The following is a 26024-nucleotide window of genomic DNA, read 5'->3' on the forward strand; positions in this document are numbered from 1 at the left end:
AGGAAACATGACCAGATGATTTACTTTTACTTCATTGTAATTAACTGAATCTTGTAAGTCTGATACCCAGTACAAATCTCCTGCTTTATGTCTTTTTCATTGTGCGAAATTACGAAGGTTCCTTTTCCGAGTCTCCTCTAACTGTGGTGGCTCAGTGGTCAGAATGTAGTACTGCAGGCTACTTTTGCTGACTACTGGCTGGCTGCCTGCAATTTGGCAGTTCAAGTCTCATCGGCTTGAGGTTCACTCAGCCTTCCATCCTTCTGAGGTGGGGTAAAATAAGGACCAGATTGTTGGGGGCAATATCCTGACCACTAAGAGAGTAAACCGCTTAGAGAGGGCTGTCATGCACTGGCTATGCCCACGCCTGGTTTAGCAAAGGGGGAAAAAGGCCCAATACATCATGTGACACTGCCGTGATGTGAGTTTGACACCCCTGGCTTAGAGAGTGCTGTAAAAGCACTGTGAAGCTGTGTATAAGTCTAAGTGCTATTGCTATTCTACAGCTGCAGGCTCTGCCCTCTCTTATCAAACCTAGAAACCATCTCTTCTCCCACCTGCCGTTTTCCAAATGCACTCTCACATACTACTACAACAAGACCACAAAGATGGAACTCCCAATTGAGGTAGATTTGCATTGTATATCTGTACATACATGCATACATACACACATAATGCAACACACACATGTGTATGTATGTGTGTATGTGTATATATATATATGTGTGTGTGTGTGTGTGTGTGTGTGTGTGTGTGTATGTACATATACATATATATTTATGTATGTATAAATAAAAGCATGTTTTCATGTCCTTGCTAAACTGTTTCAAAGTTTATTGCTATTCTTGTAAGGAAATATTTTCCAAACATAAATATTTGTAAACAATGATGATAAAAATCACCTGACAGCCAGTCTACCATACAGTAACTGAGAGGCCAGCACTGACTTTCCTGAGAATCTAATTTGAATGGGTTCTAGTCACTCAAAGGCCCTTGAATGCTAGAAAGGGAGATCCATATAATGTTAGCAATTGGTACTTGGATATTTATTTGCTCATTAGTTTAATACACCATGTTTCTTCTGCAAGCTCAAGGCAGCATACAAAGCATCCTCTTCCATTTTTATGCATAATTCTATGGGGAAGCTTGTAATAAAGTTAAGAAGGCTGGCCCCAGAGTCAACCAATGTGATTCTAAAATTAAGGATGGACTTGAATCTGGATACTTCCAGTCATTGTTCAGCAGATTTTTTTTTTTTTTGCCTTTCATGTTGTTTGTTTCTTACATTTTGTGCCAAGGATTGTCTTTTTATTGATTTGGCTATGCATTAGGAGCCTTTCTGGGTAGAAACACTTTAAATACATTTAGTAAACAAATGGCTTTACAACAGCTGCAGCTTTATGGATACCTGAGCTAGTTCAGTTTGTAAAAAAAGAGAGAAAGGTTTAAGCTAATTATAAAACCCTTCAGTTTAAATATCTGACAAGAGTTTTTGAAGCTTCTGAAATCCATAAACAAACAAAACTATGTGATGAAAACACATGAGAAAACGCTGCGGCAGAAACAAAAACAGGGAAATGTCATTGTGGTCTTGCTTCTGGCACTGCCTATACCAGGGGTCTCCAACCTTGGCAACTTTAAGACTTATGGACTTCAACTCCCAGAATTCCTCAGCCAGCTGGCTGAGCTCAAAATTCCAGTAGCCAAATAAATAAGAGGAAAAAATGCAAAGATACAAATAGCCCACAATGTCTCTTGTTCACTAAATTCATATTTTCCTACAGAGAATTGTGGCATTAGGAGCCATAGTGGCAACAGTGGTTAGAATGCAGTATTGCAGGCTAACTCTGCCCATAGCCAGGAGATTGATCCTCACCAGCTCAAGGTTGACTCCATCCTTCCAAGGTCAGTAAAATGAGGACCCAGATTGTTGAGGGCAATATGTTGACTCTGTAAACAGTTTACAGCAGGGGTCTCCAACCGTGGCAACTTTAAGACTTGTGGACTTCAACTCCCAGAATTCTGGGAGTTGAAATCCACAAGTCTTAAAATTGCCAAGGTTGGAGACCGCTGGCTTAGAGAGTGTTTAAAGCACTATGGAGTGGTATACAAGTTTAAGTGCTATTGCTATTGGGTGTGGCATCTTTAATACATTATTAAAAAAGCAACTATTAGGATTTTTTTTAAGGGAAGAAAGACAGAAGGGCAGTACAAAAGGGGAATAAATCTGCATATTGTAATATGATTTACAGTATTTACAGTGTATGTAATTTTACCTTCCAGATATTTGCGACTGTAATTTGCATAAAGTATAGCCAACATGGGCAATAATAAGAGATTACAGAGACAACATACCAACACACCTGGAAGATGCAAAACTGTTTAGGCAACTTTTAAAGTCTGTTAGAAATTTTGCTATCTGAGGTTTATTTACCCAGTCATTTTTCATTATCTTTACTCCTTGTTACCTGCCCCATTCACATATTTGAAACCAAAACTGTCAGAGGACTGGGGTGATATTTGCTTGTGGCTCAGTAAAAATAAAGCCTAATTGTGGGAGCTGTAGAAAAACATGAATCTGTATTTCTAGTTTCTATATTGTGTTTCAATAATAATTAAAACACCTTTTGTTACATAATTAGGTAATACATTGACTGGTAATAAAGAGATCTTTCCTTTCTTCTAATATAATCATTCTTTCTGTGGATGGTTTGCCAGCTAATGACTCAAAACAGGTAGCATTTCACCCTGGAGACAATCACAGCTGTATAGATATTTCCAAATTTATCCAACTAATTTTCCAGTGTGCTGGAAGTTGGTGGGATAAATAAGCTATTTTCCAAGCTACATCATAGTATGGGGTTGAAATAGTTAGCTGCCCCCTTATCAGCAGTTTACAGTAGCCAATTCTTTCTTATACAGTCATGGTGGCATAGTGGTTAGAATGCAATACTACAGGTGACTTCTGCTGACTGCTGCCTGCCTGCAATTTGGCAGTTCAAATCTCATCAGGCTCAAGGTGGACTCAGCCTTCCATCCTTCCAAGGTGGGTAGAATGAAGACCCAAAATTGTTGGGGGAAATATGCTGACTCTGTAAACCAGTTAGAGAGGGCAATAAGGCACATAAAGCGGTATATAAATCTAAGTGCTATTATGCATTACTATGGAAAATGGATTGAAATATAACACTTTCCAAACTTGATATTGTTTTCTTGCAGCCCCAAGTCATTAAAGTGATTGCTTACATTTGTAATGCCCAGTCACATTTCTTCCAATTTGCCCAATTTAAGTTATTTTTTCCTCTTAAATATAGTTTTGGAAAATAAATCATATAAATCAATAAGCTCTTTGTTGTTCACTTGTAGAAACAGTAAGAGAGAAACAAGTTTAGAAACCTCTTTAGATATTAAACTGATTTTACTTTCTCGCCCATTTGGCCCTGAAGCAAACAAAACAAGCAAGTGTACAAGAACAGGCAACATAACTAGTGACACAAGTTAGAATTCTGATGGGTCCTCCTTCATCATGTATCATCCATAAATTACACCAATTCCTATTTTTTTCCTCCTCTCTGTTACAATGGTGTTTATCTAGGGACTGATATTGACTTCTCTTCCTGTTTCTCATGGAAATGATTTTATATCAGAGCAAACTGTGGAAGATTGAATTTCCTGTTGCAAGCCTACATGGTTCTATGATCATAATAAAGATTTTATTTTAGTCTTGCTGCAAGTGCTTAGTTACAGATTATATATGCTAACTACAGCTACACTACAGCTACAACTACACTCTGAGGTTTGGAATAAGCATTGTTCATTGGTTCAACATTTCTGTTAATAGAAATAAAAATAACAAGGCTCAAATCTGCATATTTGAGTGCTTGTCTAGGATTTATCTTTTTAGCCAATATTTCCAAGGTAAATATATTTGCATTACATTATTATTATTATTATTATTATTATTATAAATACAATGTGAAATCACAGCTGTCAGTTTATTACCTGGTTTTGGCCTTTATTTGCATTGAGTTTTTCTCAAGAACCAAAGATATTATAATGTAGTATCTTAGTATATATCAAATCCAACCACTGGGACCCTTTAAATTACACCAATTCCTATTTTTTTTCCTCCTCTCTGTTACAATGGTGTTTATCTGGGGACTGATATTGACTTCTCTTCCTGTTTCTCATGGAAATGATTTTATATCAGAGCAAACTGTGGAAGATTGAATTTCCTGTTGCAAGCCTACATGGTTCTATGATCATAATAAAGATTTTATTTTAGTCTTGCTGCAAGTGCTTAGTTACAGATTATATATGTTAACTACAGCTACACTACAGCTACAACTACGCTCTGAGGTTTGGAATAAGCATTGTTCATTGGTTCAACATTTCTGTTAATAGAAATAAAAATAACAAGGCTCAAATCTGCATATTTGAGTGCTTGTCTAGGATTTATCTTTTTAGCCAATATTTCCAAGGTAAATATATTTGCATTACATTATGTATTATTATTATAAATACAATGTGAAATCACAGCTGTCAGTTTATTACCTGGTTTTGGCCTTTATTTGCATTGAGTTTTTCTCAAGAACCAAAGATATTGTAATGTAGTATCTTAGTATATATCAAATCCAAGCACTGGGACCCTTTTTAATTGGCAAATGGAAATTTTGTCAATTCATATTAATGTGCGTAGTCTCACAAACAAATTTTCTAAGACTGCAGAGTTAAAAGGGAATTGATTAATGCATTTCAGTGTATGAAGTCCTGCAACTTTCTTCCCCTAAAAGCATCTATATAACTAAAGGGAATCACTGGAGGAATCTCAATAGTGAACCTATAATATTTGAACAGTTGTTTTTTTCCTTTTAACATTGAAGGTAAATTTCCCATTTTTTAATTAACAACACTTCCTCCTCCTCCTCCTCCTCTCCTCCTCCTCCTCCTCTATCATCAATCATCATCATCATCATATATTTACACTTGTCAACAGACATGTTTTGGTGAGATGATACCTCCACAATTCAATATTACCTTACATGTGTATGTTTTCTCCATCATTCTATCACTATGTCTTTGGGAAAATGTATGAAATTACATTTTGTTTTTATCAAAAAAAAAAAAAAATCTATTCGCCAGTTTGGTCTACTGGTTAAGGCATGATAGAAAGCTGGAGTCCATGAGTTCCAGTCCTGACCTAGCCATGAAAACCAGCTGGGTGACCTTGGACCAGTTACTCTCAGTCCAACTCACTTCAGAGTGGTTGTTGTGGAGGAAACAGGAGACAAAGATGCATTAGATATGTTCATCATGTAAAGTTATTTGTCAAAAGGATAAAGGTGGGATACAAATAAATAAATGAAAATAAACTATATAATTACTGAACAATGTAAACCAGACCCTATCTAGTATTGAAATAGTAAGAGTAGATAGCAGTGTCTTTAGATAATTTAGCTGATTTGAAACAAACAAGCTGCATCAGAGAGCAGACTAGAAAATCTCAGAAGTATAAACTAATCTGAAATGAAAGCAGGAACAATCCACTTCCAACAAAACAATATCAGCATGTTCATGAAGTCACAAATTTTAAAAGATACAGAAGAATTATTTGTATGATTTACTCCCTTCCTTGCCTTGAACAAAACCCAGTTTAAAAAGAGGAGAAAAACAGGTGTTGCCAAACGCGCTACATTATAACCTAAAAATAGGAACACTATATACATATTTCTGAGATATTTAGGAATCATTCTTTTGGATTTCTAATTATTACTACAGAAATCAAAGCAGCAATTTTCATAGATGATTAATAGGGACTCTCCTATTATGCTCCTTTAAAGCCATTTTTAATACCCTTCCCAATTTCTGTTCTGTGTGTCTTTCAAACCATGTGAAATGCAAAGCTAAAGTGACATCCCATCATAAAAATGTTGTAGTTCATGTCTTGTTTGCAAATGTCTCAAGGCACTAAATGTGGCATTACACTTGCAACTTTAGCGCTATGCTGCTTTATCCTTCCAGCATTCTGGAGAAAAAGTGGGAGAAAGTAATATACAGTGGAGAAGCATGAGGAAGGGAGACGAGGCTTAACTGTCAGCAGCTTCTCAAATGAGATCTGGTAGTGCCAGGAAAATAAAAATAGTATTTGAACAGGACTACAAAAAGAAAATGCATTTGAAAAAGCTACATTTTTGGGAGGAAGGGGAAAAATTATGTAGAGCGAGCAATTAAACATGATGACTTCAATTGACATTCCAATTTCATGGTTCTATTTCACATTCACAAACCTATATACCCGTGATGGTGAACCTATGGCATGCGTGCCACAGGTGGCACGCAGAGCCATTTGTGCCAGCATGCAAGCTGCAGGCAAACTTACCTCACTGTGCATGCCCATGCCTCACAGCTGATTTTCGGCTAGTTTGAGGCCTTTTTCAGCCTCCCAGAGGCTTCAGGAAGACTTCTGCAGGCTTCTGCAGGGTTTTCAACTAGGCCCATTTTATCACATCCTGTTTTTCCGGAGATACCGGAAGTGACAAAACGGGCCTAACTTTTGGGCTGAAAAGACTGCAGAAGCCTTCCTGAAACCTCTGGGAGGCCAAAAAAAGGCCTCAAACCGGCCGAAAATCAGCTGTGAGGCGCAGTGCAGGTGAGGGGGCTGTGGGGTGGGTGGGGGATTGCGAGCGCATGCATAAGGGGCATGGGGGGCGTGCATTGTCTTCTGGGTGCTGGCATGCGAGTGCGAGCATGCAATTGCGCACACAGTTTTTGGCACAGGATCCCAAAAAGGTTAGTGATGAGAGAGAGAGAGAGAGAGAGAGAGAGAGAGAGAGAGATATCTGTAGTAAATCTTATTAATGGAAATGCATCTTTAGGACTGAAGCTTCTTCAGTGGCTACCCAATGTGACACCTACCAGTGGTATTACAATCTTAGCCCCCTTTCTTGCTGTTTCCCACGTTCCCTGTTCTTCTTGATGTGAGTTTTTTTCAAAAGTTCCAGTGAACGCGTAGAAGCTGGGAAAGAGTTTCAGTATCAAACACTTTGTCTCTGTTTGCATATGTCAAAAGGAAAAGAAATGTAATGAGGGCCCAGATTGTTGGGGGCAATATGCTGACTCTGTAAAATCGCTTAGAGAGGGCTGTAAAGCACTATAAAGTGGTATAAAAGTCTATGTGCTGTTGCTAGTGCTATTGTTAATGCAGAGTTTCCAACTTTGGCAATTTTGATACACATGGACTTTGGCAATTTTAAGGCACGTGGAATTCTCCTGCCATTCAGGAAACTTGTATAAATCTTCAGCCAATGACACACGTATTTCTCAAAAATGTAGTGCTTGCTCACTTACAGAATGCACCGGTTTCTGTCTGAATGAAGAATGTTTTGCCTATCTTAGAAAGGAACCTCTTTTTTCCCCTTTCATTTTCTTTTGAAGTAGGAGAATTGTCTTGAATTAACACAAAAAGTAAAACATGAAACTAACAAATAAGATAAGACAATCTTGTCTAATCTTCTCTTTTGAAGCATGAAGGGATCATCTTAAATTCAGAGTTACCTTGCTAAATATCCCTTATCCAAATTATTTGTAAATCGGTTGGACAGCTTGGAAGCAAAAATGAAGCTTTCTGATATGCCGTTCAGCATCTCCTTTCAGAATAATAACTGTACCATTACAAGAAAAATTACTTAAGGCACATCTGGAATGAATATTCTCATCTTCTACTAGTCTATGAGCGTCTAAAACAAAAAGGTCGGCCATGGGCCTCTCTAATGATAGAAGAGAGCTTCTTCCAAAATGACCTTAACAATATATTCATAGGGGACACAACAGAAGCTATGTTGATTGCAAAATTTACTATAATTTAAATTCCACTGCCTTCAATTCTGGTTTTATATGCATTTGGGATAGGCTGACTCTGTTGATGGTATTAAAATTATTATCACAGGATGTAAGCTGTTCCAAGTAAATCTGACTTTCTGCAACTTACTGAAGGTGATTTTGTCAATTTTGATGGTCTTTTTAGTTGTTAGTTATGGCATGTTAGTTGTTTTGGGATTATTATTATTTTCAGTTGCTAGTTTTAATTTGTTGGTGAAGCCCAGTTCATTGACTTAATTATTAATTTTTCCTATAAAGTCTCATTTTCATGTTTTTCTTCTGGCTCACAGTAGGACTCAAACAGCTGCTGACAAAAACAAAAAACAAAAAAACAGAAAACCAAATTCTCAACCAGAAAGTCATCTGCTTCAATAGAATCCCTGCACAGGCCCAAAAATTACCTGTAAAAATGCTCATTTCCTCAATTTAAAACACTAGTTTAGAATAAAACACTGGAAGCCACTCACTAATCGTGATTGAACAAAAAATAAAAGCACATATATACAGAACCACATAAAGAATTAAGCAAATTCAGACTATGTGTAGAGCTATACATTCAATATATCAAACTGGAAGCTAATATATATTTTGAACACTGTCAAAAAACCTAATCAATATTACTTTCCTGCATCTAGGACTTATGGATACTATTTCATTTTGAGATTTAAGTCAGGAGTTATAACTCATGTTAGAAAAAAAAGTGAAAACATTAAGAAATAGCATTTTCTCCTGGAAAAATGGAACCTTAAAATTCCAATATGTTTTAAAATAAGTCTTATTTTGTCCTCCTCCACTTCCTTTTTAAAAAAATGCTACCTATTCAGTGAATTATATTTTGGATCTTTGCTGAATATAAATAAAACTATTAAAAAGAACTGTTGGGGCAGCATCTAAACCAGGGATGGCAGCCCGTGGGCTGGATGCATCACACACAGGCCACATCCAGCTCCGTAAAGGGAAAAAGTCACAAAACATCAGGGTGACGGCAATGTGATGCCACGAGTTGGACACCTGTCATCATTCTAAACAGTCTTCTGATGAGGAGATAGTGAAGCCTCTCAAAATCAGAACTTTCAGAAAACTGAAGAACCTCAGCTGTCTGTTGTGAGGGAGCCAGAGATCAATGCATCTAGAGCAGGGGTGTCCAACCTTGGCAACTTTAAGACTTGTGGACTTCAACTCCCAGAATTCCTCAGCCAGCTTTGCTGGCTGAGGAATTCTGGGAGTTGAAGTCCACAAGTCTTAAAGTTGCCAAGGTTGGACACCCCTGATCTAGAAAATAAGCAGTTGGAGGAGAACAGCTGTTCCAATCTAAGCATCCCCTGGATTAAGGAATGATCCAGCTAGTAAAGCTCAGAGAATTAAGGCACAATGAATGGTTAATGGGCACAGGTCTGCTTTGGAGGAGCAATGAAGCAGAATAGGGGAAGAGGGTATAATCCAACCCTGAAAATATACTATAAGTGAATTTACTGCTTTTCTCAATATTGTTTGCAACTGTTCTCTCAGTCTTTTATCATGTGAACTGGTACCAATTCCTACAGGTTACCATGCTATTCTTTTTTTCAGCATTTCATATCAAAAGAACAGCTTCAATAAGTCTTACATTATTAGATAAATAGAGCACGCATTGCTTTATCAGGCAAGATTCATTTACGAGCTTGTGCTGAAAAAAAATTCCTGACTTAAGATGTACTGGATCCTAATTAATCAATTCAAATATAGTAGCATTCCTTCACCTCTCAATTTACTGTAGAGCAAAGATCTTTCTGCAAGCAACAAAGACCTTTATGTTCCACCCAAAATTAGTTAAAAAGCACTAACATAAAATGGAGAATAAATTGCATATAAGGATTTAGTTCTGCATGCAGCAGACTCGTCTGTGGCTGTCCAACACTATGGTAGCACTCAACCTAAATTTGGTTAGAATTTCTGATTTTAGGGCCAGCATTTTTAGATCCCACCCATGGATGGAAAAGAAGCCAGAAAACCTTTTGGTTGCAACTCTTCCCATTTCCATGCACATATGTCATCGTCAGTTTCACCTCTTAATGATCACATAGGTAGACCTTCTTCAGGTTCATCTATCCCAGTGGTCCCCAACCTTTTTTATGCCGCGGCCCAGTACCGGCATCAGCTGGGCGCCGCCATTTTGTTTTGATGAAAAAGTGCTTCCGGTGAGCTTTCTACCCGGAAAAGCTCACCGGAAGCACTTTTTCATCAAAACAAGATGGCGGCGCCCAGCAAACCAGCGGCCCGGTAGGATTTGTTCCACGGACCGGTGGTTGGGGACCCCTGATCTATCCCATAGCCCTTTGAGTTTTTCTATCTCAAACCTCATCAAGCATTTAATAACTTCAGAAGTATGTCTTAGGGTTATCACATGAAGTATCAATTGTTGTTGTTGTTGTTGTTGTTGTTGTTGTTGTTAGTTGCAAAGTTGTGTCTGACCCACTGCGACCCCATGGACAATGTTCCTCTAGACCTTCCTGTTCTCTACCATCTTCTGGAGTCCATTTAAGCTCACACTGACTGCTTCAGTGACTCCATCCAGCCACCTCATTCTCTCTCGTCCCCTTCTTCTTATTTTGCCCTCAATCGTTCCCAGCATTAGGCTCTTCTCCAGCGAGTCCTTCCTTCTCATTAAGAATTTGAGTTTCAACTTCAGGATCTGTATCAATACTGCTTTATAAATCCTTAGTAAGACCACACTTGGAATTCTGCATCCAGTTTTGGTCATCACATTACAAGAAAAATGTTGGGACTTGGGGATTTTTCAAAGAAGAGCAACTAAGATGATTAAAGACATGAAGACAAAAACATCTGAAGAATGGTCGCAGTTATTGGATATGGCTAGTCTGGAGAAAAGAAGGACTAGGGGTGACATGCTAGCAGCATTCCAGTAGTTGAGAGACTGCCACAAAGAGGAGGGGGTCAACTTATTTTCCAAAGCACCAGAAGGCAGGACAAGTAACAGAAGATGGAGGTTTGTAAGAAGAGACTGGACAGTCACTCATCTGAAATGGTATAGGGCAGTGGTGGCTAACCTTTTTGGGCTCCCGTGCCGATAACTGCGTGCACACTTGTCTACTCATGCTCCCATGCCATCTCCCAGAAGGCAATGCGCGCGGGCCCCCTATGTCTCCTGCGCATGCAACCCGCATGACCTGAGCTGTGTGCTTCTGCTCATGCACAAGTGTCTCCTGTGCACCACCATGTCACTGCGCATGCACACCAGCTACCCAAAAATCAGATGTCGGGCGGGCGGCACACACGCATGCGCAGTAGACCTTTTCTGGGCAAGGGCTCGTGTGCCACTTCCGGCACACCTTTACCACCACAGGTATAGGGTCTCCTGCTTGAGCAGGGGGCTGGACTAGAAAGCCTCCAAGGTCCCTTCCAGGTCTATGCTGATTAAAGATTAAAGTGAAAGCCTCTGTTCTCAACTCTGCCCTTTAGACCCTGTCCCCAAAATCAAGAGTAAGGGTCCTACCTTTTCAGATAATTTCACAGTGTGACAGGAATGTCTACTATAGCATGGCCAACAATCAAAACCACTGAGGGGCAGAACCCAACCCCTCAAAGACTGCTTACTTTTACCATAATATATGAGACATTCCGCTGCAGTTTGTGCAATATAACTTGTAGTGAAGCAACATTTTGGTAATGGCTTATTATGCCCTAAACCAAACATTTTATAATTATGATAGAGGAGATTTCCTGTTACCGCTTCAGTGTTTATTTGTACTTACCCGTAACTGGGGCATCTATATCCAGCAAATTTTTTTCCTGGCGCAGAATCGAAGCACCCTCTGTTATTATTCTCAAAGCAACACTTTCTTCCAGCCTTCCTTCCTTCATAAGGTGTGCCTTTAGGATATCCACTCGGGGTTTTCCATCATTGTCAAACACTTCCTTCGCTGTGAGCCGATGGCTTGGAGGAAATGGGACAGCTGCAAGAACAAAGATAATGGATTCAATGCACCAAGAAAACCCCTTGGTCTCAATAAAAAGCAATGTTTTATCTCCATTACTGATCGGTGCTTTGGCTTCCAAAAAGGCCTTGTGCTTACTAGATTGCAATGCAGCAAACATTTCCTGATGCTGTTAGCAAGCTTCTTAGAGCTATGTTGCTATTCCTAGCAATTATTTGTAGCTAGCTAATTTCCCCACCCTTAAAAAAATAAATAAATCAAGCGTTATGGATCTTCATTGTTTGTTTGGATTTTTTAAATGATGAACGTTTCATCTGAACAATCATTTATAAAAGAGGAAGAAGAGAATACAGTATTCATAACCAAGAAAATGCCTGTAAAGAAAGCTATTTTGAATTCTTATTTACTGGCAGTCCTCACTTAACAACTACTTGTTCAAAAATTGTTTGAAATTGCAACAGTGCTGAATGAATATGTATGCCTGATCTTTGAAGTTATAAGGATGTCAATCCCCCACAGTCACATGATCAAAATGCAGATTCTGTGCAGCCTGTCCCCATTTACCAACGCAGGATGTACTTCAACTTCACTCACATGGCTATCTTCACCCCCACCATCCCATTTCTGCCATTTTAGCTGCTTTGCACTCAGCTGTCCCAGCTGTGCCCACTGCTCTGCTCTTCCGCACCCCTGCTGCCTCCAACTGACCTTTGCCATCTTCTTCTTCCCACAGCTGATGAGGTAAGCCTGGCCTGGCCTTTCATGATGCAGTTGCTGGCCAATGAGGTCTTGGCCACACGCAACTTGGGAAGGCCTCATGCAGCCAGCAGCTCCCTCAGGAAGGGGCAAGCCAGGCTTGCCTGATCAACAGAAGGAGGAAGAAAACAGAGAAGGTCAATAGGAGGCAGCAATGGTGCTGTCAACCCTGAAGCTGACCTGACTGAGGCCATTGTGAGGCTACAGTGTTGCCACACTGGAACTGAGGGAGAGAGAGGGGAGAATAGAGATAGAGCGCGCTTGTAGTCAAAACAAAATACTTTCTCCTGGGAACCAAGGACATTCCCACAGGTGGCTGGGCAGAGAAGGAGCGATGTCGCCTGACAACTAGATGGGACCTTGACTGGACTTTGTGACTAACTGTTTGGGAAGAAGGAGAAACTTTTACTTTTAATTAGGTGAAAACTGCAGGAATATTCAGAGTCAGTTTTCACCAGCTTATACCAATATGGTATGTCCAATAAGCCAATTCTTTGAAAAACCTACTTTCCTCAGTGCTCTGTTTATTATGGATGCATTATTTGGAACCCTGACAGGTGCAAGACAGAGGACAGGGCAGTGGAGTGGAATGCAGGATAGCAGAAAGGGCAGAGATAGGGATAGACAAGTGGAGGTGGGGAGTTGAAATTGAAGTGCATCAAGGCAGGAGAAGTGTGAGGTTCTGGTATGGTCCTCGCCTAATGACAGCAACCAGGATTACCAAAACACAGTCATGTGGTGTTTCACTAAACAGTCTCACTACTTAGCGATGGAAATTCTAGTCCTAAGTAGAGTTTTCAAAGAAAAATTACCAGTGCTGTTCTTTCCATGCAGGACTTACAACAGGATGCTTCCTCCTGCAGGTGTTTTTGGATACACCCTATCAATCATACAGAGCTATTTTCAAAATGGCACTGATGCATTACAAGTAGCTAAAAACAAACAAACAAACAGAAAAGAACAGAAACCAAAACCCGAAACAAAACCAAAACCAAAGCACTCTACAACTTTTGGGAAAGCAGAAATTTGCATTCTGGATCAAGTGAAACAAAATATTCTATGAAACAAAGCTGCAGCCTTTTGGATTTTGGATTTTTGGCCGTTAATCCTACATCACAACAAATGGAAAACATAATAAAAGTCCTCCCCCAAAATGCTTCATCAGCTGATTAGACCTGCAAACTGGGTGATTGAAACAGCAATCAACATTAAAGCATTTACCTTTCAGCGTCATTTTTAGGGAAAACTAAAAGGTGAATAGACTTGTGGAGCTGAAGGAGATCTGAGACCCCACCCATGTCAATATCTCCTTAAAGAAGCTGCAGCTTTTTATAATAACCACCAATTGTCACAAAAAGAAATCTGAGGTTAAATAGACAACAGCAGTATACTCATATCGACTCCAAAAACGGTCTTGTTGCCCTCAATTGAAAAATGCATGTTGGATTCAATCTGAAGCTGTCAAATATATTTTAAAAATAATCTCGAATGATATTTTGACAATTGGTTGCAGGGTGCATTAAGCACTATTACATCTATTCTTTGGGCTATAAGATGAAAAGGACAGTAGCAAAGAGCTTGCTCTGAATTTGGGTGTTTTTTTTATAATTTATATTTATACTATTCATACATTTATAACATTTTGAGTTTTGTTACACTAAAAAATAAAAAGGACTTTTTAAATCTTGTACACATTCCTACTATGGATATATAAACATGCCATCTAATATTTCAGACGATGTTTAAAAAGGTTTAAGATACTGTCATGTAGTAGAGATAAGCTTTGCAAAACTCATTTAATATATTTTTTTTTACTTTCTTGCCCCCAGATTAAAGAGAGAGGATCTGGTCAGTTTCAAGGATCAACATGAAGGTTATCCCAGCTTAACCCCTTTTCCCAAACTGCTAAATTGGAGCGGCATTAGAAACTATCTTGCCAGCTGCAGGGTAATTAATTATATTGATTCAAACAGCTGCTGCTGCTGTGGATACTTCAGATTATAGAAAAATGAATGAAAATGTCTGAGAAGGACTGAGAATTAGTACATCAACAGTTTACACAAACCTATATAATTTATTCATTTCACAGCATACTGCAAGGAGTACTCGAATGTGTAAATATTTAAATATATCTTCCCAAGCTCGGTCCCATTGAAGGCTGAACACTCATTACCTAAACTACAGGTGGAATGATGAGAATTGCACTCCAAGAAAACCTGGTTCCAAAGGTATGGAAAAGATTGTCTGAAGAAGGTATTTCATATGCTGTTTTCTTCCTCATTCACAACAATGAGGAATTTAAACTACAAATTCCAGAGAACTTTAAAACATTCTCTCCAGACAATGCTGATCTGATCATCCTCTGGGATATCTAGTGATTTTTCATAAGTTATCCACCAAGCCATAATGGCTCATATGATATTATTCTTGGATATGTACCTGCCCCCAAACAGTTCTGTTTCTGACATATTACGTCTTCAATAATATGATCTGCTTCTTGGAAGAAGACTTAACCTCCAAAAATTGCTAGTCCATTCCCAGAATGACCAGATCAGAAAGGTCTAGAGAAGAAATGGAACATATCAAGAGTGTTCTGGAACACTGTATGTCATTGAATAATATGATCTTTATTCTATATACCTAATGGATGGTTTTGATTCAGTTTTATCCTTCCCATAAATGACATGTTCTTAAAATATTATATGAAACAGCTGTTAAAATCACTAGATGGGCTAATGAAGAAGTTGTGCAAAAAAGGTATTTCATAAATTCATTCATAAAAATATATGCACATTAAAATATGACATCCAAGTAAAAGGGAAAAAGTTTAATTGTCAATCTGATGTCTTCAACAGGCTGAGCAGTTACCCTCACTCATTCTTTCTCATTCAAGGGGATCTTGTAATTAAACTACTTTCAGTCTTTCTAAAGTTGTCTCAGGTTATATGCTGATCTATGGCTGTGATAAAGATTGACTTGACTTGATTCTTTAATAGGGTAGGGTAGGCTTTTCCAACATGGTGTGTCTCCCTTTAAATGCCAAAATCTCTAACCAGCTGCCAAATGATAGGAATATGTGTAACAAAAAAAAAACAACCATCACCAATATCCTATGTCACATTGCAAAAATAAACTCAAAAACCTCAAAGGAATTCTCCAGCATCCTAAAAGTGAAGTTGAAAAAAGCAGAGGAATGAAAGTGTCCAAAACTGTAAGTCAATCACACACACGCACACACAAAACTGTTTACAAAAGAGTCCAAATTATTTGTAAAATTATGCAATAGGTCAGCCATTCTCCTAAAGGTGTTAATACAGTGAGTAATATCTTGTACTTCGGAATATCTTCCTGTATCCAGAACATTAGTTTGCTTTATTCTGAGAGCCAGAGATTATTTCTAATCCAAAACCTACACAGGCAATGTCAATGGAAATACTAGTTTTTTCACAATTCCCACTTAAGATCTTGAAGATTAATATGTGTTTATTCTAAGCAATATTTAGGAGTGAAAGAAGATCGCAATTCTGGTAGAGAATGGAACTGGGTTTTAAACAAGTTAGGAAACTAGAAAGCAAAGAAAGCAATTTCCATGCAAAAGGTCACTCTCGTAAATCTTGGCTTGCTTCATAATTTTCTGCTAAAAGTTTTCTAAAAGCTATTGACAAAGAAGTACAATTGTTCAATACAACAGAAATGGTTCATCTTTTGGTTTAGTGCTGATTGTGCCAGCAATATCAATGTTCTCAGCATAGCTTTGGGAATAAAGTTCTTAATTAACCAGCCGCTGCAGTGCCAGCAGAGGGGAATACGGCACCAATCTTGGCTCATGTGCTATTGTATTCTCCAACTTCCTGACATTTTAACAATTATAGTCTAGCTTCTATTAAGCTCCCACTACAAAGAAGGGCAATCCTTTTCTTTTCATGAATATATACAAATGATTCAGAAGTATATAATCAAATCCGATTATTCAACTACATGGTGCAGTACTAAATAGTGCATTTCATTACTGTCTACTCTGGCCATTTTAAATATGCCAGCAGGGTTAAGAGCACTATCATTCCAAAACATCTAGCGGGCACAAATTAAGGAAAGCAGGATTAGTCAAACTATATTGACACAAGACAAATAAAGCTTTAGTCTCTTTCATCCTCATTTTCATCATGCCCTTTCCGTCATGTAATTCATACCATCACCAACAGAGAGCATTAAGGATTCTTATTAAATGCATAGCCATAGCCCACTCTTTTGGCCATAGCTTCCCTTCTAAGTGAAAAGTCTTAAAATGTACAATTTCTTGGTGGACTGCAACCTTTTCTTAATTGCAGAGGGAAAAAGCACCTCAAAGATACTACTTGTTACTACTGTTTTCATAGGCTAGATTCTAGTTTATAAAATGCATGTCATTTCCATCATTACTTAAGAGGTATTCACTCTCTTACATGCACAAATCGTAGTTAATTATCTAAAACCAGATACAAATGAAGAATGAAATGAAAAGGTTTAATCCTCAATAAAGCAAAAATAAGTTGATAAGTCAGCTGAATTCTGTTTTTTGTTCATTTACCTGTTTAGCCATTTAAGTTATTCAGAAAAAATGTGATGCAAACAAAAAGAGGTTTTATTAAAACACTCATAATTCATTACTAGAATCTAGGGTTACCTGTGAGCTAAACAGAAGGGGATGTAAGATGGAAGGAAAGAAAAACAATTTTTTAAAGAGGAATTTAAAAAACCAAGCCTATTTATGGTTATTAATTAAATAGTTCCTTTATCTCTAATGTTAAAAAATGTGTTTTTGAATGAGATTTTTTTACTTATCTTTTGGTTGAATATTTTTTTATCTTTTTTGTTGTTATACTGTGAATTCCCCCACCCACCCATGTCTACCAAAGTCATTTGGAGATAGGCAATGCCTAAATCAAATATATTATACTTGCAAGACAAATAAGATGTTTTGCTTCCAAAAAACATCTGGTTAGGTCAGGAAATATTCTGCAATGAATGTGAAAATGTGAAAACACACTATTGAGTTAAATAGTGTGACCTTTGGTCTGATTCAGAATGTCTTTTCCTAATGTTCTCACATAACAAGAAAAAATTGTGACATAATCTTATTGTGAAAGTGAATTGATAAGCTCTAGAATCTTGATGAACAGATAGCTATAGTTTGCTACATCCATAGGCATGCATTTAAGATGGGTGACTTGACAGATTTAACAAATAACTTTTATAACAAATAAAGAATACCTCATGCATCACTTTGTACTAAAACAAATTCATAGATGATACTGAGTGAACCACATAGGTTAGCAATTGAAAGCAAAGGGTCTCTACAACAATATATTATTCTAAATATTTCTCATAACATACATTCTACAAAATTATATGCTCTTATCTGTATCCCACTTAATTTTTGTAAGCCATCTATTTTAACCTTAATGTAGATTAGTTCTTAGAAGTGATTAGAGTTTGTCTGAAAATTTACCAGTTTCCAAACTCCTAATGGCAAACATTTCACAGTTACTATATTTTGCAAAAAAATAAAACACTTTGGTTTCTTTCTTTATATTGTCATTTACTGCTTTCTACACATGTAAGGAACAACTTATATTTTTATGTAACTTTTGCAAGAGTCAGTCACAACAACAAAATTTTAATTAAAAAAAGTTTGATAACTGGCTCAGAAAAAAAAAAAGCTGAAGTGTTACCGTATTTGCCGGCGTATACGCGAGACTGGGCGTATAAAGACGAGCCCCAACATTTCCACTCAAAATATAGTTTTAGTTATATACTCGCCGTATAAGACTAAGCCCCCACTTTGGAGGCATGCTTTTCAAGGCAAAAAAGTCATCTCATATCGCCGGCAAATACTGTAAGTTGTAACACTTGCGGGTATTCTGGATATAATTCTTGATTGACACCCCCAACCCCTTTCCCCCCCAAACTTACAAAGCCCCAAAATGCTTTAGAGGCAACTTCGCCTTTCTCAGGCTGGCATCAATTCCTCTCCCTTTCTTTGTGATAGCCCAAGTGTGGCGATGCCATCGGGACTCCAAGAGTGGGGATGGACAGCTGCCAACTCTCTCTCTCTCTCTCTCTCTCTCTCTCTGTGTGTGTGTGTGTGTGTGGTGGAGGGTAATTCCGGCTATCTCTGGCCTCCGGCTCGGTTTAAAGTCGCTTGGCCCCAGAGTCGCAGCGCGCTGGCGGGAAGACGCGGCGCCCGGGTGGAAGCTGGGGTGCAGGGGAGGCAGATCTTTCTCTCTTAAAGCGGGAGGGAGGAGGGGACAAGAGGAGGGACGGGGCCGGACGGGCGGGAGGAGGGGCGCTCGCCTTCTTCCACCGCCCCACGGACCCTTTTCTTCCCACAGGGGACCCTGGAAAGCAGCTCGGGAGCTGGGTGGCCCCTGCCCAGCGGGGTCCCATCAGGAACTTCCTGAGGACATCCCCCGCCCCAAGCACAGCCCTCCCAGTCTTTCAAAGAGGAGGGGCGGAGCGCCCCCCCGCCCCGCCTTCCCCCCCCCTGGGCCTGCTCGGGACTGCGCGCCCGCCGAACCCTCCGCCCCCCCACCCCCCTCCACGCCCCGGCGGGGGGGGTGGGGGGGGAGGAGGAGAAACGCCCGGGGGGCTAAGAAGGGGGGACCCCGGCCCCCCCCCCCCGCCCCCCCCGCGCCGGTGGCACCCACCCCCCCCCCGGCCCCCACGGGCGTCGGAATCCCCAACCCCCCCCCCCCGGCAACGTCTCAATTTTTTATTTCTGTTCTTCACGCAATTCAAGTCGCGTTTACAATTTATTTATTCAAGAACATTTATATGACGTCCCAACTCAATCCCAATGATTATTATACATTGGCTACACAGTATTTACAAAACATTCAACCTATTTTTTTGAGCTGAAAAAAAAAAAAAGGCTGAATCCATAAACTAATCCCAAGGAATGGGTTGGATAATACACTAATCCACCAAAATGAACACAAACCAAGCAAGCCAAAACTGTTGTCACCAATAGAAGTGCTTGCATGAATATTAAAAAAAAAAAAAAAAAGTTAAGATGGCACAATGTAGTCACAGACCTTGTCTTAAGTTTTCCCTCTCCAAACTAAAGCTAACCAAGTTTAATATGTCATGTTAATGAGTCTACAAATGTATGTATAACTGATTTGAAATGGTATAGGGTTCCTGCTTGAGCAGGGGGTTGGATTATAAAACTAGTTCCCTTCCAACTCTGTTATTCTGATTAAGCACGCTCTAAAAATCCCACTGTATTTAATATTTGTATCTTAACAGTATGGAATGTTATTATTTTTGGACATATTATGCAAAGATCTAAGTGTCTGGAAAAGGCTCTAATGTTGGGAAAGGTGGATGGGAGTAGGAATAAAACCAGCAGCCAGATGGATGGACTCAATTAAAGTGCCGATGAGTCCATCATTGGCAGATCTTTTAAAAAGGCTAGGGATATATCATCATGGAGAAAAGCTATCTATATAGCCACTAGGTATCGAAAACAACTTGTTGGCATATAATTAATCGATCAATAATAACTATATATATGTTTATCCCACCTTTAAGTACCACTATGATCTTTTCTAGAGGAATAACACATTACTCTTATATACTGGTCTCAAAACCAATTTTTTTTTTTAAATGAGCATGTTTATTAGTTCTATAAACCTTTTTATTAGCTTATGACTAACAATTTTTAACCAAAAGCAACTAGCCAACAAAGTTTCATAATGCTTTATGAATCATATAAAAGCAAATAATACATACAAGAGCTACCCTTAAATTTTCAGTGACTATGTTTAATTTTTCAAAAGTTACCCTAGATATAATAAGCCCCACCTCTTTAAACAGGGTTTCCTAGGACCCTAGATCTAGCAAGTACTGAAAGTTCAGTTTATAAGTTCATAAGCATTATGAAACCTTGTTGGTTATTATGAACTCCAGAAGTTCCACTTTCTGTCTCACTTAAAAACTCAAAAGTATGCTGAACACAATGAAGACACTGGATTCAACCCTTGTATCTCAGTATCTTCAACATGCTTCAACAATATGTGTACGATCAGAGCAAAATAATGCACACAGGTAGTCCTTGGCTTATGATAATCGAGCCCAAAATTTCTGTTGCTAAGCAAAACCAATTTGCAAAATTTGAATTTTGCTCCATTTTACAATCTTTGCCACAGTTGTTAAGTGAATAATTGCAATTTTTATGTTAGTAACACAGCTGTTAAGTGAATCTAGCTTTATCTATTGACTTTGCTTGCAGAAGGTTGCAAAAGGTGATCACAAGAACTTGGCAACCATCATAAATATGAGTCAGTTGCCAAGTGTCTGAAGTTTGATCACATGACCATGGGGATGATGCAATAGTTGCAAGTATGAAAAACCGGTGATACATCTGTTTTTTTCAGTGTCACTGTAATTTCAAATGGTCACTAAATGAACTGTTGTAAGTCGATGACTACCTATACTTGAAAGATAAAACAGAGCAAAGTAGAGATTTTTGTTTTCTTTGCGCTAAGGAAGAAAACCGTTACATCGCACATACCTAAGAACTGTTAAATTATTGCTCTAAAAATGTATAATTATCCTAATTTTCTGTAGATCTTATTTATGCTTATTAATGAACTTAGTGATTTTGTATTGGGTCACAATCTCACTAGTGTATTACAAAGTTTGCATAGCAATCCTCAACCATTCTTAAAGCCTCTTCTCATTAATATTAATGTTCGGATGAATCTAGGGGAAAATATTTTAGTTTTACAGTACCTACTATATGACATAATACTATAGAATAGAATAGAATAGAATAGAATAGAATAGAATAGAATAGAATAGAATAGAATAGAATAGAACAGAACAGAACAGAATAGAATAGAATAGAATAAAGAAAGGATAGGATAGGATAGGATAGGATTGAATAAAAAAAGGATAGGATAGGATAGGATAGGATTAGAATAGAATAGAATAGAATAGAATAGAATAGAATAGAATAGAATAGAATAGAATAGAATAGAATAGAATAGAATAGAATAGAATAGAATAGAATAGAATTCTTTATTGGCCAAGTGTGATTGGACACACAAGAATTTGTTTCTGATGTGTAAGCTCTCAATGTGCATACAACAATACTGACAGATCATTAACATAGTCATTGTAAAATACTACTGTATTTTACTAATATAAACTAATTTATACTGTATCCAAACTAATACTAGAGTATTTTTTTTTTCCATGGATGTTCATGGTTGTATGGTCTTTTTGTAGGAAAAGAAAAAAATTCCCAATTTCCAAGAGCAAGATTTTGTCCTTGATTAGGAAACTAATCAATCATCACTGCCAATCATCACAAACTATAATCATACAATGAGAGAAAATATTTGCTCATATTTCTTGACTAACTTCTTCATACTCCAGCTCAGGAATTTCTTCAAAGTTACATTTTTAGTCAAAAGAAATCTCCAAGGCAATTCTTTTTTTTTATATATTATTAAACTGAATGAGAACTAATACATTATGCTATGTCTTCCAGCTACATATGCGTACATGTGTGTATGTTTTACCAGCTTTAATAATAAAAGTGAAAGATGAAGGGATATTTGCAGACAACTGCTGTGAAGGAATAGCTATTTTAGACTTACTTTGCCAAGTTGCTTGTTACAGGTGATGTACGGTACATAAAAAGTGAGTCATTACAATTCACGGTTGCTAAGAAAATGGCACAGTCACATCTCCTTAATAAAAGAAGAACTATCAAACCAAATACTACAATAAATAACTACCTGGGGAATTATAATGCTCTTTCCAAATCTGATGCCCTACAGATGATTGATTTAGCAGAGTTTGATGGAGATACGGGTTCAGCAAACCAAAGGCACACAGTGGGATCAATATTTATATACAGAACACATTTTTTTTTTTGCTATTTTACTATAAACCCAAATTTACCTGGCATTTTTGAATACAGGTTCAAAATGAGAATTTTTTTCAAACAGTTTCTCACGCAAACAGGAGTAAAAATGTATTTTTTCCCATTAGCAACCAAATACGAATTATATTTACAGGTTTTGTACACTAACTCTGTCCTGTTGTCCTCCAGATACAATTGAACAACTCTCAAAATTCACTGGCAGGGAAGACTAAAGAAAATTTATTCCTAACACTATTTTTATGTCACATAACAACTTCAAGATGCTGAATGAATATCACAACATATTGCACTATATCATTCAGAGAGAAAAAGCAAGAGCTAATTTAGAAGGATAACGGAATTTATGACAGAAAAAAAGTGGTCCCATTGGAAGATTTATTATTTAATGATCAGATTAAGCTGAGCAGGTAGTGCATATGGTGCGGTAGAAGAATCCATTTCAGTCCAGAGATACTTCCTGGATCAAAGACCTTCAGGTCATCTGTCAGAAAATTTTCTTCAACTAGCTTTTCAACCTGGAATAAACACACACAATGTTGTACAATGCTAACAATGAAAGAACTATGCATATGCAAGTTATCTTTGTTTGTACTAACTTCCAGTTTGTCAAGAATTCAGTTTTTAAGAACAGTTTTTTAGAGGTAGGGAAATAATCAAATTCAACATAATCCTTGTTATTGCAATAAATGCAAAATATAGTAGTATTGTGCTTGCAAAAGTTGACTGCAAGTTCCTGACCTCCATCAGTGGAATTTATTTTTAAACATGATATTCAACCCAAATTTGTTCCATAAGCTTTCAAGCTATGTGTGGAAGGTTTGCTCTGTATTAAGACAGGGAAAATAAAGTAAACCTAATTTGAAATACATTTTAAAAACAATGAATTGAACTAGACCAGGGGTCTTCAAACTTGACTGTTTTAATACTTGTGGACTTCAACTCCAGAATTCCTCCTCCAGTCAAGTTAGCTCAGGAATTCTGGGAGTTGAAATCCACAAGTCTTAAACTTGCCAAGTTTGAAGAGCCTTGAACTAGACTATGGGGTGGAAACCACCTTTTCTCTCAGAACTACAGGTAGACCTCAACTTACGACCACAATTGAGCCCAACATTTTTGTTGCTAAGTGAAACATTTAAGTGAATTTTGCCCCATTTTATGACCTTTTGTGCCACAGTTGTTAAGTGAATCACTGCAGTTAAGTTAGTAACACAGTTGTGAAGTAAATCTGGCTTCCCCATGGACTTTGTCAGAAGGTCACAAAAGATGATCAAATGACCCCAGGGCCCCAGTATACTTTAGAGTCGTTTAAAAAGCAATAAATAAGCTAGATCTATCAGACAGGAGGTGGAGTATTCCAAGTATTTTTATTTATTTATTTATTTGATTTGTCAATCACTTACAAGATAATAGGTATAATATATACATAGTTATGAATACATGAAATGGGTACATATAAGAAAAAAAAAACAAGACAGGGATGGTAGGCACGTTGATGCGCTTATGCATGCCCGCTACAGACCTCTTAGGAAAGGTGTGAGGTCAATAGTAGACAGTCTAAGGTTAAAGTTTTGGGGGTTTGGGGAAGAAACCACAGAGTCAGGTAGAGTATTCCAGACATTGACCACTCTGTTGCTGAAGTCGTATTTCCTGCAATCAAGTTTGGTGCGATTAACCTTGAGTTTGTATCTATTGTGTGCTCTTGTATTGTTTTGGTTGAAGCTGAAGTATTCATTGACAGGTAGGACATTGCAATGTATGATTTTATGTACTATACTTAGATCAGACCGAAGGCGGCATAGTTCTAGCTTTTCTAGGTCTAGCATTTCGAGTCTGGTGGCATAAGGTATTCTGCAACGAGTAGAGGAGTGGAGAACTCTTCTTGTGAAGTATTTCTGGACTTTCTCAACTGTGCTAATATCAGATACGTAATGTGGGTTCCAGACTGATGAGCTGTATTTGAATATTGGTCTAGCAAATGTTTTGTATGCTCTAGTTAGTAGTGTAATATTACCAGAGAAAAAGCTACGTAGGATTAGGTTAACAACTCTTAATGCCTTTTTGGCTATGTAGTTACAGTGGGCTCTAGCACTTAGTTCATTAGAGATGAGTATTCCAAGGTCCTTTACAGAGCTTGGATCATCAACAAGGTCTTGACTATTCAGCCTGTATTTTATTTTCTGATTTTTTTTGCCAATGTGTAAGACAGAGCATTTATTTGTTGAGATTTGAAGTTGCCATTTTTTGACCATTCTGATACATAGTCAAGATCTTTTTGTAGGGTAGCAGTATTGTCTGTGGTATTGAACAGCTTTACATCATCAGAGAAGAGAACGCAGTTGCTCTTAATATGATCACAGAGGTCATTTATGTACAGTATGAAGAGAGTTGGTCCTAGAACACTGCCTTCTGCTGGTACAGAATTTGATAGGACACTCTCAATTTTAAGCATTTGTTGTCTGTTTGACAGGAATGCTTCTATCCAGTTATGCAGGTGTCCAGATTTTAGTTTTAGTAGTAGTTTGTTGTGTACCACTGAATCAAAGGCTTTACAGAAGTCAGACTTCCGGTTTGTCGAAGCCATGAGCGGCAGGGATTGCGACTCTGAGCGATCCCTGCCGCGCTAGCCGCTTTGGTGCTTCGATCCGGAAGGGTCCGAGCTAGGCTACCCTGCAGGGGTAGCTGAAGATAGGGGGATCCGAGAGGGGTTTGGGGGTGTTGCAGACCCTCCCCGGCCGGCAGAACCCCTTTTCCCAAGACGGTGCAGCGGCGGTCCGCAATGGCCGCCACAAAGAAGCCAGCAGCTGGGCAAGTATGCGTAGGAGGAAGAGGAGAAAGCTTTTGAGAGTGAAAGTTTTCTTGGTTGATCCAGGACTCTAAGATACATTTAATATAATTCCTGGAAATGAGGGCTTTTTGGATGATTCTTTCCACAAGAGGAAATAAGCGTGCAATTTTGAGGTGCTGAAAGGAAAGTTTATTCTCCCTCCCGACGGAATTAATAAGTGGATATTGAGAAACCTGTTTTTTTCAGGTAAAACTAGCTTTATGGGATAAGTCGGAAGGGAGAGGACAAAAATATATTCATCTGGTTTGATTTTGTTGGAGGAGATGCCTTAAGGATTTGAAGACAGAAATATAATTCCAATAAGGCTTTAAAATACAGATTTGGATTTTCTTTTTTCTTTGTCTGATACTACCCCTGGAAGAGAAAGGGAGAATTTTGTCTTGGCTTGGATTGATTGAGGATTTTGGGATTGTTTTTTTGTTTTTGTTTTTAAATATCTTGGTTGGTGTAAGAAGAAAGAGGGAAAAAGAAAAGAAAAGAAAAGATCTATAATGGCTTTTTCTTTTGAGGAACTGAGGGAAGAATATGAGCAAACAAAAACAGACGGTAAAGATGGTATGGAAAAAGCCTTCCTTTTTTTTTAGAAATGGCGCTGGTTAACTATCAACAAACAATACAACAGATGGAGGCAGAAGAACAACAACAAGAAGAAGACGAAGACGCCATCTTTAAT

At 38.2% G+C, this 26024-nt stretch overlaps 1 protein-coding gene across 12 annotated transcripts in view; it reads right to left on the reverse strand.

Annotated features, from left to right (window-relative positions):
• Positions 1-26024, reverse strand: part of PPP3CA (protein phosphatase 3 catalytic subunit alpha) — a 208889-nt gene that overhangs the window by 101707 nt on the left and 81158 nt on the right. For all 12 annotated transcript variants that reach the window (XM_026672699.2, XM_087962896.1, XM_087962898.1 and 9 more), the window contains exon 2: positions 11631-11831. In XM_026672699.2, the coding sequence (XP_026528484.1) occupies positions 11631-11831 (201 nt within the window). The remainder of the gene's footprint in view (positions 1-11630; positions 11832-26024) is intronic.

The sequence above is a fragment of the Notechis scutatus genome, chromosome 4, assembly GCF_049901735.1.
Source record: "Notechis scutatus isolate UNSWTSFEM ecotype Mainland chromosome 4, rNotScu1.2, whole genome shotgun sequence".
In the NCBI taxonomy this organism is placed as follows: Eukaryota; Metazoa; Chordata; class Lepidosauria; order Squamata; family Elapidae; genus Notechis; species Notechis scutatus.